The 11,927-nt window shown below is 29.8% G+C and overlaps 1 protein-coding gene across 4 annotated transcripts; it reads left to right on the top strand.

Annotated features, from left to right (window-relative positions):
* Nucleotides 1-6,124: 6,124 nt before the first annotated feature.
* Nucleotides 6,125-9,923, top strand: LOC145097634 (plasma membrane, autoregulation-binding site, misato segment II, myosin-like, tubulin/FtsZ protein). 4 transcript variants are annotated; one of them, XM_079035245.1, is made up of 11 exons: nt 6,125-6,491; nt 6,572-6,685; nt 6,809-6,890; nt 7,003-7,104; nt 7,181-7,226; nt 7,338-7,413; nt 7,496-7,844; nt 7,916-8,165; nt 8,254-8,496; nt 8,577-8,696; nt 9,289-9,923. In XM_079035245.1, the coding sequence occupies exons 3-11, from the start codon at nt 6,819-6,821 to the stop codon at nt 9,744-9,746; spliced, it is 1,716 nt and encodes a 571-aa protein (XP_078891371.1). In that variant the 5' UTR covers nt 6,125-6,491; nt 6,572-6,685; nt 6,809-6,818; the 3' UTR covers nt 9,747-9,923. The 4 variants fall into 4 exon arrangements, with proteins under 4 accessions (XP_078891371.1, XP_078891368.1, XP_078891369.1 ...); XM_079035242.1 differs by lacking the exon at nt 6,572-6,685 and having other exon boundaries at nt 6,125-6,380; XM_079035243.1 differs by lacking the exon at nt 6,572-6,685.
* Nucleotides 9,924-11,927: the final 2,004 nt, after the last annotated feature.

Below are 11,927 nucleotides of genomic sequence, written 5' to 3'. Positions count from 1 at the left end.
AAAGTTGTTTGTATAACTAAGTGTATTGAACTGAGATAAAAGTTTTTATGTCTATACATATATACATAATATATAACTAAGGATCAAACGACACTCGGACAAACAACAGGGTACTCTAAGTTCACAACCAAACAAGGAACATGAAATAAAGTGTGTTATCAGTCCTAAGTCCTTCAGCCTTACTTATATAACTATATATGCATTAGACAAGGTTTGGACAATATATAAGTGTAAAAGAGTTAAAGGAAAAGTTTTGTCATGTAAGAACGAGTTTGATAAAGAGTTTAACATGTAAAAGAGTTTGATAAACATTTTGAAGTAGTTGATTGATAAAACAACTAAAAGTATAGTAAATCCATTTGTTTGATAGTTATTAATCACATGTGATTGATATAATAACTATAATGTTTCAACTTGTATCCCCCCTCCCCATAAAAGCATTTAATACATAGATTAAGGGGTATGAACTCACTTGTAGTGAGTGGTTTGGATGAAACTTCTGAATAGGATGCTAGGTGCCAAGTGAATACTTGAACACACACACGGATCCTAGTTAACATATAATGATGCATATATGTATCTAATTAGTGATTATAACACTAATTAAGCAAGTAAAGACACCCTAAAACATGGAAAACACTTTGGTTCAAGTGTTAGAAGATCATAGGGTTGCATCTAAGGGTTGTAGGGCTTTGCTTTGGAGTTTACGACTCATGGTAATTACCACATGAGTTTACGGCCCATGGGCTTATGGCCCAATGAGTTTACGGCCGTAAACTCATGGTAACTAATACCATTTTGTGTTTAAGGTTCTACAGTTCACTAGGAAGTGTTCTAGACTTAGTTCAATGGCTTAAGAAAGTGTTGTGGCAACTTTGCACCCAAGAATTAGGGTTTACAGCCTTGGGAGATGCCTTGGCTGTAAAAACATTTCATTCATGCTTTCTTGATGATTTAAAGGTGTAAACTATTTGATTCAAGTATATAACAAGCTAAGACAAGAGTACTTACAATGTAGAAGCTTGTTAAGGTGTTTAAGGCTCAAGAACACTAGTGTGTGTTCTTAGTGAAATGAAGAACACTTAAAGATCTATGAAAAAAAGGATTTCATGGATGAAATCATGTATAAGCACTAGATAAGGAGTTGTAACAAAAAAACAAGAGAAGAAATTCTTACATTTTTGGAAGATTGGAATGAAGATCTTATGATACTTGAGAGAGAATTGGAGGTTCTTGAACTTGAAAGGTAAGAATGGTGGAACAATGATGTAAACTCATGCTTATAGCATGAGTTCACGGCCATGGTGGAGTTTACGGACCAAACTCATGAAGTTTGGCCGTAAACACCATTTAAAAGGGGTTAATACTTGATTGTTACTCAATAAACCTAGAGGATACTTTTCTTTCACTTATTCCTTTGATGTATTTAAGATTAAAAATACCCAAACGGACTCCAAAAGTGCTAAAAGTTAGCAGAAGCAGGTTTGAGTTTGATTGAAATGTGGGGTTTGTCCAAGATAGAAGTTTCGGGTTGTCACAAGTTTGTCCCAAATCCCGATCCCGTACCGGTACCGTACCGGAACCGGTACCGAAGCGTACCGAATTTAAAAATACGGGACGATACTTGGTACTCCAAATACATGAAATTCGGGAATCGGTACCGCCGATACCGGTACTATTACCGAGTACCGATACCATTCGCGGTACCGGTGATGTTAATTCGGGTCGGTACTCGGGATTAACTTTCAATCAAATTCGGTATTCGGGAAATCGGGAACGGGACGGGTCGATATTGGTTCTGTCCCACGCTCAACCCTAGGCTGGAAAGACAATTGTATCCCGAACTCTCTCTTTTTTCTTGGATTATTATATTATTTTATAATTTTTTTAATTTTTTAATTTTTTTATTAGATTATTATATATTAATCAATATTATTTTTAATATATAATATTTATATATTAATATATTATTTTATTGGATTTTTAATTTCTTTTAAATAATTCTTTTTTATTTCCGGATTAATTCTTTTTATTGGATTATTATATATTAATAAATATTATTTATAACTATATAATATTTATAAATTAATAAATATTATTTATAATTATATAATATTTATATATTAATAAATATTATTTTATTGGTTTATTAATTTCTTTTATTTAATTTTTTTAATTCATTTTTATTAGATTAATCCTAGACCTGACAATTCGTGTATTCGTGTTATGAAAATGTGTCAGCCACGAATTTGACACAATACGATTACACGATGAGAAATAAACTTTATATCAATTTTTAAGATGTATTCGTGTCGTGTCGTGTCTCTGACAAATTCTTGTCTTCGTGTCTGAAATTGTCAGTTCTAATTATTCCTTTTTATAGATAACACCACCGTCATCCAAATATATTAAAAAAAATCATCAATCCCAATCACTATCGAACATAAACTGGGTCAAGAATCACATATTGAGTTATAAAAAAAGTTATAATTGCTAGAAAAAATAATAACGTAACATCAAGTTGAAAAAAAAAACTAAAAACAACTTAATCGACATTCTATTTGGATTTTTAAATGATTATTGTGTAATTTTGATTTTGTACGATAATTTATATGTTTTTATAATTATGCAGCAACTCCATCCATCACAATATAGAAAAAGATTGTAATATTGTCATTTTTCATCATTCAGCACAGTCAATCAGATGTATAATCAAACAACATGGTTTCTTTCCAGTCAGAAAACTTTCTCATACAACACTTTCCCAGAAAACACTTTTCCGGACAAAAGCTATCAAACGAGACATTATTTCCTTAAAGAGAAAAAAAGACAAACACATGCGTTATCTTGTCTTGAATGGATCAAATTTTGTAATACTAAATTTAAAACAGCTCAATATATGTAATTAAAGTTTACAACTCATCCAAACAACTAGAGACGGACACAACGGTTTCAAACGGGTTTCTGGTCGGTCTCTAAATGATTCAATTTTTTTGGGCCTGTTTCGAAAAAAAAATTGATTTTCTTTGGATATATTGGGCCAGTCTTTTTCTGGTTCGGTATTTTGGGATCGGTATCGGTATCATTATTTCTTGGTCTGGTTTCGCGGTATTTCTATAACCCTTTTTGGTTTGATTTTCGGTTTTTTCAGTCCGGTTTCAATATTTACTGACTTTTTGGTTTCAGATTCAAGTTTTTCCATTAACAAATATGTGATTAATGTTAAAATGATAGATTAAAGTTTATTAAAAACGATACACTAAAATTTGATAAAAGAAAAAAAATTGGTAATAAATGATAAAAAATTATGTAATTAACATAAAAATGATATATGACAAAATTGTAAAAATGGTCCCTGTGGTTTGTCAATTTCTGTGGGTAAGGTCCAAAAAAACTTTTTTTATCAAAAAAGGTCCCTATTTGATGGTTTTGTTGTGCTTTTGGTCCCAACCTCGTTAAGTTTAACAACATGGCTGTTAACTTTTGGCAAATGACGAATTTACCTCTGAGACCATTTCTGCAGTTTTATCTTTTTACCAAACTACAAGGACCAATTATGCAATTTTTCTTTTTCATTTTATTGAATTATTATATGTTAATTATTTTAATTACTTTTTTCTTTTTAATTTTTTTCTTATTGTATTATTTTTTTATTGGATTATTATATATTAATAAATACTATTTTTAATATATTATATTAATAAATATTAGTTTTTTTATTATTAATTTTTTAATTATTTTTTTGAATTTCTTCTTTATTGCATTAATTCTTTTTTATTGGATTATTATATATTAATAAATAATATTTTTAACATATAGTATTTATTTATTAGTAAGTGTTACTTTTTGGATTATTAAATTCATTTAATTAATTATTTTTAATTTTTTTCATTAATTATTTTGATTGGATTATTATATATTAATAAATATTATTTTTAATATAATATACTTATATATTAATAAATATTACTTTTATTATTATTTTTTTAATTGTTTTTTTTTAATTTCTTCTTTATTGTATTAATTTTTTTATTGGATTACTATATATTAACAAATATTATTATTTTTAGCATATAATATTTATCTATTAGTAAGTGTTACTTCATTGGATTATTAATTTAAATTTATTATTTTTATTTATAATAAATAATATTTATTTAATTGTTTTTATTTTATTTTAATTTCTCTCTTTATTGTTTTAAATAAAAATACCAAACACTCCGGGTCAACTCCTACATTCGTTGCATTTTACACCACCTTGTATCGTCGTATCAACTCGCTGGAAATCATCGATCATCGACTACAGTCGGCCATTCTCGGCGAAAACTACGCCGGTTGACTACCCATACAATATAAAATAAATCCCAGAAAACATACGTCCCCCAGCCGACCATTCATTACAGATACCACCATTAATGATGACAATGTTAAATCGAGGGTTTTCAAACCACCATAGCCACTACAGGTGGTGAAAAAGTTGTAGAACTCGTTATTCGGTACTCAGATTTGGTAATTCGTGTAGAAATATTTTTAGGGAAATTATATATGTCAAAATCATAAGTTAAAATCATAAGTTTATTGAAATATATAACAAATTTAGATATATGTGAATACACAAAAACCTAAATACACACGATGATGTTACTTCATGAATAATTACTAAGCTTATATATATATATATATATATATATATATATATATATATATATATATATATATATATATATATATATATATATATAGTAACATGGTTGGAGATGGCCTGATAGTGGTTTGTTATAACTAAGTGATGGCGGTGGTGTTGTCTAAAATATGTTATCTTCCAAATATTTAAAATAAATTAGATAATGTGGGGTGGGTGAGATTTTTTGGTATTTTTATTTGAAACAATAAAGAAAGAAATTAAAAAAAATAAAAAATATTATTTATTATAAATAAAATTAATAAATTTAAATTAATAATCCAATAAAAAGAACTAATGCAATAAAAAAATTAAAAAAAATTAATTAAATAAAATTAATAATCCAAGAAAGTCACACTTACTAATAGATAAATATTATATGCTAAAAATAATATTTGTTAATATATAATAATTCAATAAAAAAGAATTAATGTAATAAAGAAGAAATTAAAAAAATCAATAAAAATAATAATAATAAAAAAGTAATATTTATTAATATATAAATATAGTATATTAAAAATAATATTTATTAATATATAACAATCTAATCAAAAGAATTAACGAAATAAATAGTTTTAAAAAATTAATTAAATGAATTTAATAATCCAATAAAGTAACACTTACTAATAGATAAATATTATAAGTTAAAAATAATGTTTATTAATATATAATAATCCAACAAAAAAGAATTAATGCAATAAAGAAAAATTAAAAAAAATTAATTAAAAAACATTAATAATAAAAAAGTAATATTTATTAATATATAAATATAATATATTAAAAATAATATTTATTAATATATAATAATCCAATAAAAAACAATACAATAAAAAAAGTTAAAAAGAAAAAAGTAATTCAATTATTTAATAATTCAATAAAATGAAAAAGAAAAATTGCATAATTGGTCCTTCTAGTTTGGTAAAAAGATAAAACTGCAGAAATAGTCCCAGGGGTAAAAGTCATTTGCCAAATGTTAATAGCTATGTTGTTAAACTTAACGAGGTAGGGACCAAAACCACAACATAATCATCAATTAGGGATTTTTTTGCTAATAAACTTTTTTTGGACCTTACCCACAGAAATTAACAAACCACATGGATCATTTTTGTAATTTTATAAATTTTGGCTTCCGGTCTTTTTTTGAGATCAATATCGGGTCGGTCTCAGACCGGTATTGTGTCGGTTTCGAAACAGTGTGACTCTGTGGTGAGTCTCGTAATGGTCCACTTTTTTACCTTCAAGTAGGCCGGTCTTTTTAAGACCGGTTTTTTTTTTTCTTTTTTTTTTTTTTTTTTTTTTCTCATTTTAATTCGGTTCGGTCTGGGCGCCTTTCTTTAAGTATTATCTTAACCTCGTCATTTTGTGCATAAGTAGAATCAACCCGAGCGGCCTGACCCGATTTGGCAAAGCCCAAATCATCGCTAAACCCGGTTTTTACTGTCGCATATTTTCCAGATTGCTCCTATTCGCAGCTCCCGCCACAACTTTCTGCTTCTAAACAACCCTAAATCGATACATTCTTTGGTTGATTGCAGAAATTTCACTTTCATTCTTTCCAATTCTGTCAAAATCTTCTGTTTGAACTTCCAAACTACCTCCTCCCATCGCCGACAACCTCTTCCCACCTTCTCTCATCGTCGACCTCGCACACCCACAAGCTTCCGCAGCGACAAGGCACTGAACCGTCGTGAAGCACCAGGTTCGTTTTTCTCTGATTTCCTAGAAATTGATTGCTGTGAAATCTGCTCTTGAAGTCTACACAAGGAGTTCCTTTGCCAATGATTCCTTCGTGGTGTAATTTGTGATTTTGGTGCGTGTAATCCCTTTTATTTACTCTGGCTATCCATATTACAATAAAATTTATGCTGGTCTCATTTTGTCGAGTTGAAGTTATTTAAGCTCAAAGGGGTTTTCCAGTTACTGGATTCAAAAACTTCAAGGCTATGTCCGTTAATGCTGATTTAGCGACTCTCTTTAGCTGCTGCTCTGTTAATTCAAACCAAAGTTCGTTTCCCTTTTGGATTAATGGAATTTTGGTGGCTATGAGTTGAATCTTACAAAATATAAAATATATGATGATCTCATTTTGCCGTGTTGTTGAAACTCGATATGATTGGGTGTTGATAGGTGAAGAAGTATGAAAGAGCTCGTGACTTTTCAAGTTGGGAGTTATGCTAATTTTATCGGTTCTCACTTTTGGAACTTCCAGGTAAAGTATGCATTGATGTGTTGTCATTGATCTGTTTAACTATACATAACTTATTTCATCAATAAATTTTCTAAACCTTCTCATTTCATTCTGTTGTTTCCCCTTTTTGAAGGATGAATTGCTTGGATTATTTGAAGACCCCCAAGCCGACATGGTCTTCAAGAATCAAAACCTTGATATGGATGTTCTCTATCGCACTGGAGAGACTCAACAGGTAAAACCAAGGGCAAAATAGTCATACTTTAAATAAAATATTAGAGTTATATCATTGATGATTTAACAATCTACAGGGCATCCCTACATACACACCTCGCTTAATTTCAGTCGATTTTCAAGGTAATCACCAAATTTGAAAACAAATAGAAATCAATATCTTAGTATTAATAAACCAATCTAAATCTTGTGTTTATGATTTATAATCGTATATTTCTAACTTACATATTATAGGATCTCTTGGATCCATGAGTTCACATGGGACATTATACAACCAAAGTTCATCACTTTCATCAAGTATTACTACATGGTGAGACTTTAATTTTGTCTACCTTTCTTTATTAAACTATTATTTCTCATATCATATACAATTATACATAATAACTTTACAGGAATGGAAATGTTTCTACTCAAGCATCTGAACCCTATAAAAAGAACTTATTCTTGCAAAGATTGTATGATGAAGGGAAAGAAAAAGTTGCTAATGCAAATGGTGATTCTCAAAGTGAGATTCAAGATACAGATGTGGTTAATTCACTTGAAGAAAGTGTCGAGTTTTGGACAGATTATTCAAAAGTTCATTATCATCCACAAAGTTTATTCGAGTTAAACGGGTCATGGGTCAACCCACAAGAATTCAACAACTATGGAATTGGAAAAAATACTTTATCCGAAGGTCTACAAGGAGATGAAATCAATGAAAGATTCCGTTTCTTCATAGAAGAATGTGACCATGTTCAAGTATGTTTCTTTATTTCCACAATTAATTCATTTCTCACTTAAAAGCATTAATCTTTTTAGCTTTAAAACAGGGAATTCAGTTTATCATTGATGATTCAGGAGGATTTTCTGGTGTTGGTGCTTCGATTTTGGAGAATATTGCAGATGATTACACTAATGTTCCTGTTGTACTTTACTCTGTTCGAAGCCCTAGTTCTTTTATAAACCCTAAAACCCGAAAACAAAACATTTATAGTAATCTTCATGATGCTGTGTCGTTTTCAGCACTTTCATCTTTATGCAACTTAATCATTCCTGTTGGTTTACCATCTTTAAACGAAAGTAAGCAATGTACTTTTTTTTATTTGTTTATTATAAAATTCTATGAAAAACCTATCTAATTATATACAAAATGTTGTTTAAAAAAAAGGCAGGTTTTCTCAATTTCTTAATCTACAAGACAACAAGCTGTATCATTCGAGTGGTGTTTATGCATCTGTGATTCATTCTGTTTCTCTCCCTTTTCGGATGAAGAGAATTGGTCCTAATGGTGAATCATTGAATGAATGTGGGGCCATGGATTTATATGAAGGGATACAAATGTTAGCAGGGCAAGGGAGGCAAAATTACGTTGCTGTCCTTGATGCTTGCATTCCAGCACCATCATTAGTTGGTATGTTTTTGTACATGTTTTTGTGGAATTATTGTTTATCATGAGTGTATTGTTTATAAATTGGTGATTTATGAATTCAGGTAGAGTGTTTAAACAATCTTTGCTTGAAAATTTGCTACCTTTGACCCCTGAAACTGCATATGATGTGGAAGACTTGCAAGCCATTGAATCGGTTATAGTGCAGGGAGTCCTTGGATCTGGTAATGATTACATGTTTGTTTTCTTTTGTTTTAGGTGACATGACATGACAGTACAGATTGCACTGTGTTTGGTGTGCATTGGACTGGGATTGGGACAGATATTAATAGGACAAAAATTGCAACTTTTTGTCTCGTACAAAAATATGGAACAAGGTGGGACCGGGGAGTCCCCTCTCGATATCCCATTTATGGAAAAGACGTAAATACCCTCCTCATCCTCATCATCAAAAATAACCCTCGAAAGCTTATCAAGTCCTATCCAGTCCTATCCCATGTAACAAACGCAGCCGTAGGCTGCGTCTATTACACAGGACTTGACGGGACTTGACAAACTTTTTAGGGCTATTTTTGATAAAGAGGATGAGAAGGGTATTTACGTCTTTTCCATAAACGGGATTTTGAGAGTTAGTCCCCAGTCCCACCTTGCTCCATATTTTTGTATCGAGACAAAAAGTTACAATTTTTGTCCTATTGATATCTATCTCAGTCCAGTCCAATGCATACCAAACACAGTTCAAGTGTCTTTGTAGGGTTCTGTTTCTTTGTCATAAATCTATGAATTTTATATATTTTTTATACTTAATTAATACAGAGGAGCATGAGGCCACGTTGTCTGAAGTGAAGGAAGCGATGGAAACGGCATACGAGAAGGCAACCACAAGGCCAAGATTCTCTCATTTATCGGTATCGCGGTGTCCGCTTCCGATTCCGTTACCGTTTCCTTCGATCTTCGGAACCCGTGTTGGTAGACGTGGGGAGAAATTAAGTAACCCGGAATCGGAATCAGAATCTATGTCAAGGAGGGGATCGATAGATGTCCATTCCATTCCTATGGCGGCCCGATTGCGTTCTAGTACGGCTATTTTACCGTTTTTGGAGAACAGATTGGGGAACATTCGGAAGTTTGGGCTTGAAAGAGGATCGATAGGTGCGGAAGTTCTTAGAAATTGGGGGTTTGGAAGGGAGGAAGTTGAAGAGATTGGTGAAAATCTTTCGAAATTGGTTGTTACACTTGATCCTCATCAGGGTTATTCCTCTGATTCTGATTAAGATCTTATATTTGTTTATTTCTATATATACATATAACAAGGGTACTAACGGCTTTTCTTTGTAGAAATCCATTAGGCATATGGATTTTTAAGGAATGTCGATTCTCTTTAAGCGCCTACACTAGTAGTTATAGTTTGACCTTTTTTGTGTGAAAAAGGGTTTTGACTTTACTCTTTAGATACAGTTTTTGTGGCTTATATATATATATATATATATATATATATATATATATATATAGGGAAAAGTGAATATACCCTTAAGGGTATATAAGCTTAGGTACCCAAATACACTATACTACGTCGTTTTTTATCATATAATACGTTGTAATTGTCCGATGTTCTTATAATTTAACTTCTAACTTGATTTACGTTCATAATTTTTATAAATTACACATTTATCTTCATCTTACATAATTTTCATTTTCAACTACAATATTTATAGCCTAGTAGGTGTTCTATAAAAAAATGTGATGTAAGAGAAAGATAATCGTGAAATTTCAAAAATCTTGAAAGTAACTCAAGTTATAGGTTGAAGTTAAAGAACAATAAAACGAATATATCAAACAAAACAACGTATTATGGTGTTTTTGGGTACCTAAGCTTATATATCCTTAAGGGTATATTCACTTTTCCCATATATATATATATATATATATATATATATATATATATATATATATATATATATATATATATATATATTAGGTTCAAATATAAATGACATCTAAAGTGTAACTCAATCATTGGATCAATTAAAAATTAAAACATTTTTGAAAGAGTACATTTATATTTATTATTAAACTTTTTTTAAGAATTAAAATTTTATATCCGTCTAAAGGGTAATATGGGTATTTTGTGTATTTATTTTAAGCAATGAAAAAATCAAAATTGGATTTTAAGAATTGGTTTTTTTTTCAATAACAATAAACTTTCTAGCATAAACTTTTAGAAAAAATAAAACATATTTTTGACAGAATGTGTTTTGATTCAAGGAATAAATTTACATTCTTGAAAGCATACATTTTCATTCCATTGAAAATACATTAAAAAAAACAAACAAATTCTTGGAAGAATTATATCAAAACAAAAACAATCCCATTGAAATCTAAAACCATTCTTTAAATTTGTTGCATCCTTGAAAAAGTTACATAAAAACATATACATTCTTTAAATATTTCATAAAAAAACAAACACCTTGAAAAAATGTGCTGATTAAGAAATTTTTATTCATTTTGTTTATCGTTTTAACTTTTTTTTTTCTTTCAATAGCCTAGCAATTTTTTGTTTAAGCGGGCAGTTTAATTTGTTGAATCCAACCTAGGGAGTTGTTTTAACATTCTCACATTTTGGTTGTGGTGGTTGTTGATCTTAGGGGGTGTTTGACTTATCTTTTGAGAGGCCAAAAATCATTTTAGAAAAAGTTGCAAAAAATCACATTTTCTTGACTTTTCCAAAAAATTCATTTTCTTTATATCCAAAATCCAAAAATAGCTTTTAAAAGTGCATTTACCAAACATCTTTTACCTTTTATCTTTTCCTAAAAAGACTTTTGGCCTCTCAAAAGATAAGCCAAACAATCTCTTAAATCCCCATACAAAATAAAACATCAATTCCTCATACAAATCAAAATATTCATATTAAAACAATAAAAGGTACAAAATCATATATGAGAGAGAAATTACACTATCAAATGTTCATATATTTTAAAACAAAACCATAGAGAGCCAAAGTAAAGAAAATATAATATTCTTTGTGCTACAAAAAAAGTAAAGCTCCAACACAAAACAATCCAAAATTCAAGCAACTCAACATCGTTTCAAGAATGAGACTAAATATTCTTGTATAAAACTATCCATAAACATCCTATATTTTACAACTACACGCTACAAACTAAACAATCCAAAATTTATTAAAAAATATGAACTCTACAAAATCTATAATACATCCCCAACATTTAAAACTAATATCTTGAATACACAACAAGCACATCAATATTTATCATCATCTGTCAATTAAAAAAACACCACTCGAACAACATAACCTCAAACCAAACTATTGTAGAACACCAAATTAATAACTAATAATTCATTGATGCAAGGGGAGTGTCAGTTAATTGCAGTTTGGAGGAAAACCCAACACAGAAGTCGAACTCCAAGTCACCCAATAATAATTGGTAAAAAAA

Source organism: Lactuca serriola, chromosome 4 (genome assembly GCF_051521515.1).
Source record: "Lactuca serriola cultivar US96UC23 chromosome 4, Lser_US96UC23_V15, whole genome shotgun sequence".
In the NCBI taxonomy this organism is placed as follows: domain Eukaryota; kingdom Viridiplantae; phylum Streptophyta; class Magnoliopsida; order Asterales; family Asteraceae; genus Lactuca; species Lactuca serriola.
The sequence above is the reverse complement of the archived record's forward strand: the minus strand, read 5'-3'. Positions and strand labels throughout refer to the sequence as shown.

Bases quoted from the DNA above. Each gene is read 5' to 3' on its own strand.
- LOC145097634 (XM_079035242.1), top strand. From the start codon at position 6,819: ATGAAAGAGCTCGTGACTTTTCAAGTTGGGAGTTATGCTAATTTTATC. The intron at 7,105-7,180 runs GTAAAACCAAGG...AACAATCTACAG, and splicing joins GCACTGGAGAGACTCAACAG to GGCATCCCTACATACACACC. The intron at 7,227-7,337 runs GTAATCACCAAA...TACATATTATAG, and splicing joins AATTTCAGTCGATTTTCAAG to GATCTCTTGGATCCATGAGT.